Source organism: Dictyostelium purpureum (genome assembly GCF_000190715.1).
Source record: "Dictyostelium purpureum unplaced genomic scaffold DICPUscaffold_680, whole genome shotgun sequence".
Classification (NCBI taxonomy): Eukaryota; Evosea; class Eumycetozoa; order Dictyosteliales; family Dictyosteliaceae; genus Dictyostelium; species Dictyostelium purpureum.
In genome coordinates, this window is record NW_003520012.1 from 1 (window position 1) to 3,543 (window position 3,543).

The following is a 3,543-nucleotide window of genomic DNA, read 5'->3' on the forward strand; positions in this document are numbered from 1 at the left end:
TTATTAAAATTCTTATAAAACATATGTTTCAATATTTTAAATGGTATATATTAATAATGTAAAAGAAACAGAGGTTAGGTACCAATCAACAACTGATTATACCATATATATTTGGTTAATAAAAGTAAGGTATTACATAGAAATAATATTGTTTATAAAAAGAAATGGGATTCATATAATATTATGTTACATACTTTGTAAAGTGGTGCAGTACTTGTTTTCAAGTTGAAATGTAGAATCTGTTGCGTGAAGTATTATATAGAGTCTATCTTATCAAGCGGTGGAAATACAGAACCTGTTTCATCAATTTTAGTGTATATTATAGTTTATTTCATCAAGTTGTGGTAATTTCATTGGTATCACAGAAGAATAATAAATTAAATTAAATCTTCTAGTAAATGGAATTGTAAGAGTGGTATTTCTACTTTATTTATCAAAAAAAAAAGATTTTTCAGGAGGAAAAAGCTATTAAAGAAAAATAAGATAAATAAATGAAATCAATTAAAAAAGATAGTGAATGTGAAAGTGACAGCAGTAAAGTAGTCAAGAAGATAGCAACAGTGATAGAAATAAAAAAATAAAAAATAAAAAGATCATAAATAATCAAAAATTTTAAATTTATTAGTTTTTTTTAAAATAAAATATTTTTTAATTTTATTATATTTTTTATATATGAAATGATTTATTTTCTTTTTTTAATTTAATTATTAAAACTATTAATTATTAAAATTTATTTATTAAATGATTATTTAATTAAATTTATAATAATTTAGTTTTCAAAATACTGATTGGTTTCTCTTTTATTGGATATGCTTTGCCAGTGAATCTAAGTGGTGGTTTTTTACCTGCATGGTCCAATAATTGTTTCAATTTCTATTTATTGTTTTTTGGTGGTGGTGTAAAGTTTTGATATATGAATGGTGTAAATCTTTTATGTTTTCTTAAATCTTTGCTTAAATTCTGATTAGTACGGCATGACCTCCTGTGATTATATCGTTATGGAATTTCTGAACTACTAATTGAGATAGAAAAAGTAATTGTTGATATTGATCTAGATGAAATGATGCCCTGGATTTTCTCTAATAGAAGGTAGGGCTTCGTTAATAACCAACTTTTACTTTTTCAAATTGTCACTTTCATCATCAAATGATGAAAGGGGTGGGCTATCAGAAGTGCTCCATGAATTATTATTTAAACTTGATGAGGAGCTTGAACAAATTGGAGAACTTTTATCAGATCCATTACTAGTTGAAGAATCATTGGAGTGATTAGATAATTCATTAATGTTGCAATTTGGAGCATTTGAAAAAAATTCAACAGATGATTTGGCCATATCATCGTATTGTCTTTTTTCCAAAGCTAATCTAGATTGTGAATCTTTTAATTTTAATCTTAATGCCAAAATTTCTTTATTTGCAACCTTTTTTATTTCAGATAATTGCTCTGATGCATTCTCCAATCTTGAATCTGCACGTACTCTGAGGGCATTAGATTTATAAACCTGAACTTGAATTTCATTATTAAGTTTGGAGTTTGTTTCTTCAAGCTCAATGGTTTTCTAAATTAAAAGAGAATAAAAATAAAAATAAAATAAGATATTAGTAAAAATGAAGTTTTGATTTATAATATTAAATATTAATAAACATTTGTTGATCATTAATAATTAATATTAATATTGTTTTATCAATAATTATTTTTATTTAAATATTTACCTTTTTTAATTGTTCGTTTTCGTTTAATGCCTTTTTTAATTTTGCTGAGTCAGTTTCTGATAAAGGTTGATTTAGTACCTTCTTCATTTCATTTTCATAAACTGATAGCAATCTTTTTAATTTTAAACAATTATTTTGATTTTTTTCTAATTTCGATTGAATAACCGCATTTTCTTTTGATAGGATTTCCTTTTCTTTGGAAAACTAAATATTTTTAATAAATAAATATTAATAAATTATAAAATATAGTTTATGTTAAATGAAACTTACCTTCATCATAATTTCATTCTTTTGGGTTTCCAAAAGACGATCAACATCTTCTCTATTAAACATTTGAACATTATTGTTTTGTTGATGTTGTGGACGATAGTATTTGATGATGATTGCGGTACTAAGGAAATTAAATACAGAAAAAACAAAAATATAGAAAACTATTAATAAAGTATCTAAATCAAACATTTTTTATTACTATTAAAAATAAATTGTAGTGTTTAAAATATATATACAAAAATTAAAATAAAATTTATTTAAAAAAAAATTTTTATTGAAACAAAAAAAAAAAATATAATATTATATAACAAAGGAAAATAATTTATGACAAATAAAAAAAAAAAAGAAAATATAATAAAATGAAAATTATTATTAATAATAAAAAAAAAAAATTAAAAAAAAAATTTAAAAAAAATAAAAAACAATACTACACTGTTTAATTTGAATTTTTTTATAGTATTAATAGAGTTTACCTTTTTATATAAATTGAGTATTATAATATAATATTATTTAATTAAATTCTCTGAGATATGAAATATATTTTTATTTTAAAAAGAATTTAGTTTAAAAAAAAAAAAAAAAAAAAAAAAAAAAATAATAAAATAAAATTCAACATTTATCACTATAAAATGAATAGAACTGAATTTAATATTATTATATTAATATTATAATAAAATAAAGTAAAATTAAATAAAAACATTGTAATGAAAAAAAGAATTGAGAAAAAGAAAAAAAAAGGAAAAGAAAAATACAATAATATAGATATTAAAATATTAAAAAAAATGCCATTGTTGAATATTTGATTCAACTATATAATATATATTTATATATATTATTATTTTATAAATGAGTGAAATTCATAAATATATTTGAAATTAATTTGTGAGTTTTTTTTTTTTTTAAAAAAAAATAAATTTAAAAAATGAAGTATTTTAAATATTTTAATTTTTGAATAAAAAAATAAAAAATAATATATAAACCAATAATAAAAAAATAAAAAAATAATTATTCCTTCCTTTAAAAAAAACCCAATCTGAAAAAATAACTATAAGAGCTATAATAATATAATATTATTGATCAATAGAAATTAAAAAACAAATAATAAAGATTTATTTTGCACAACTACATAAAACTTAGCCATCAATTGGGGCTCTTTTGCACTACTTTAAGTATTCGTAATATAGTGCCATTATCATTACTTTATCAGCTCCAACTGTATTCATAAAAATTTCAGCAACATAGGAAATGGAAGGATCAATATCAATAAAATGAAAATAGCATCAACAACAATAAAAAAAATGGTAGTAGTATTGGGGAAAATTAAACAATCATATCATATAATAATAACATCACAGACAACATCAGATACAAAGACTTCCATGGCATATTAGAAAAGATTGCAGGTATAGGTGACAGATTGTATAAAAGGATAAAATGGAAGTACGTATGCCAAATTCACATAACACTAAATAGATTCAGATTCGAAATAATAAAATGAAAAAGCAGTACAATCAGCAAAAAAGGTGGAATAGTACTCGGTTCAAGAAAAGTTCAAATAAGA

The 3,543-nt window shown here is 21.0% G+C and overlaps 1 protein-coding gene across 1 annotated transcript; it reads right to left on the reverse strand.

Moving 5' to 3' along the window:
* Positions 1 to 309: 309 nt before the first annotated feature.
* On the reverse strand, positions 310 to 2,171 carry DICPUDRAFT_160066 (uncharacterized protein; the record flags this gene model as incomplete). Its single annotated transcript, XM_003294922.1, has 4 exons — positions 310 to 424; positions 1,119 to 1,558; positions 1,713 to 1,916; positions 1,983 to 2,171. 4 exons carry the CDS (start codon positions 2,169 to 2,171, stop codon positions 310 to 312), a joined length of 948 nt encoding a protein of 315 aa, XP_003294970.1.
* Between the last annotated feature and the right edge of the window lie 1,372 nt (positions 2,172 to 3,543).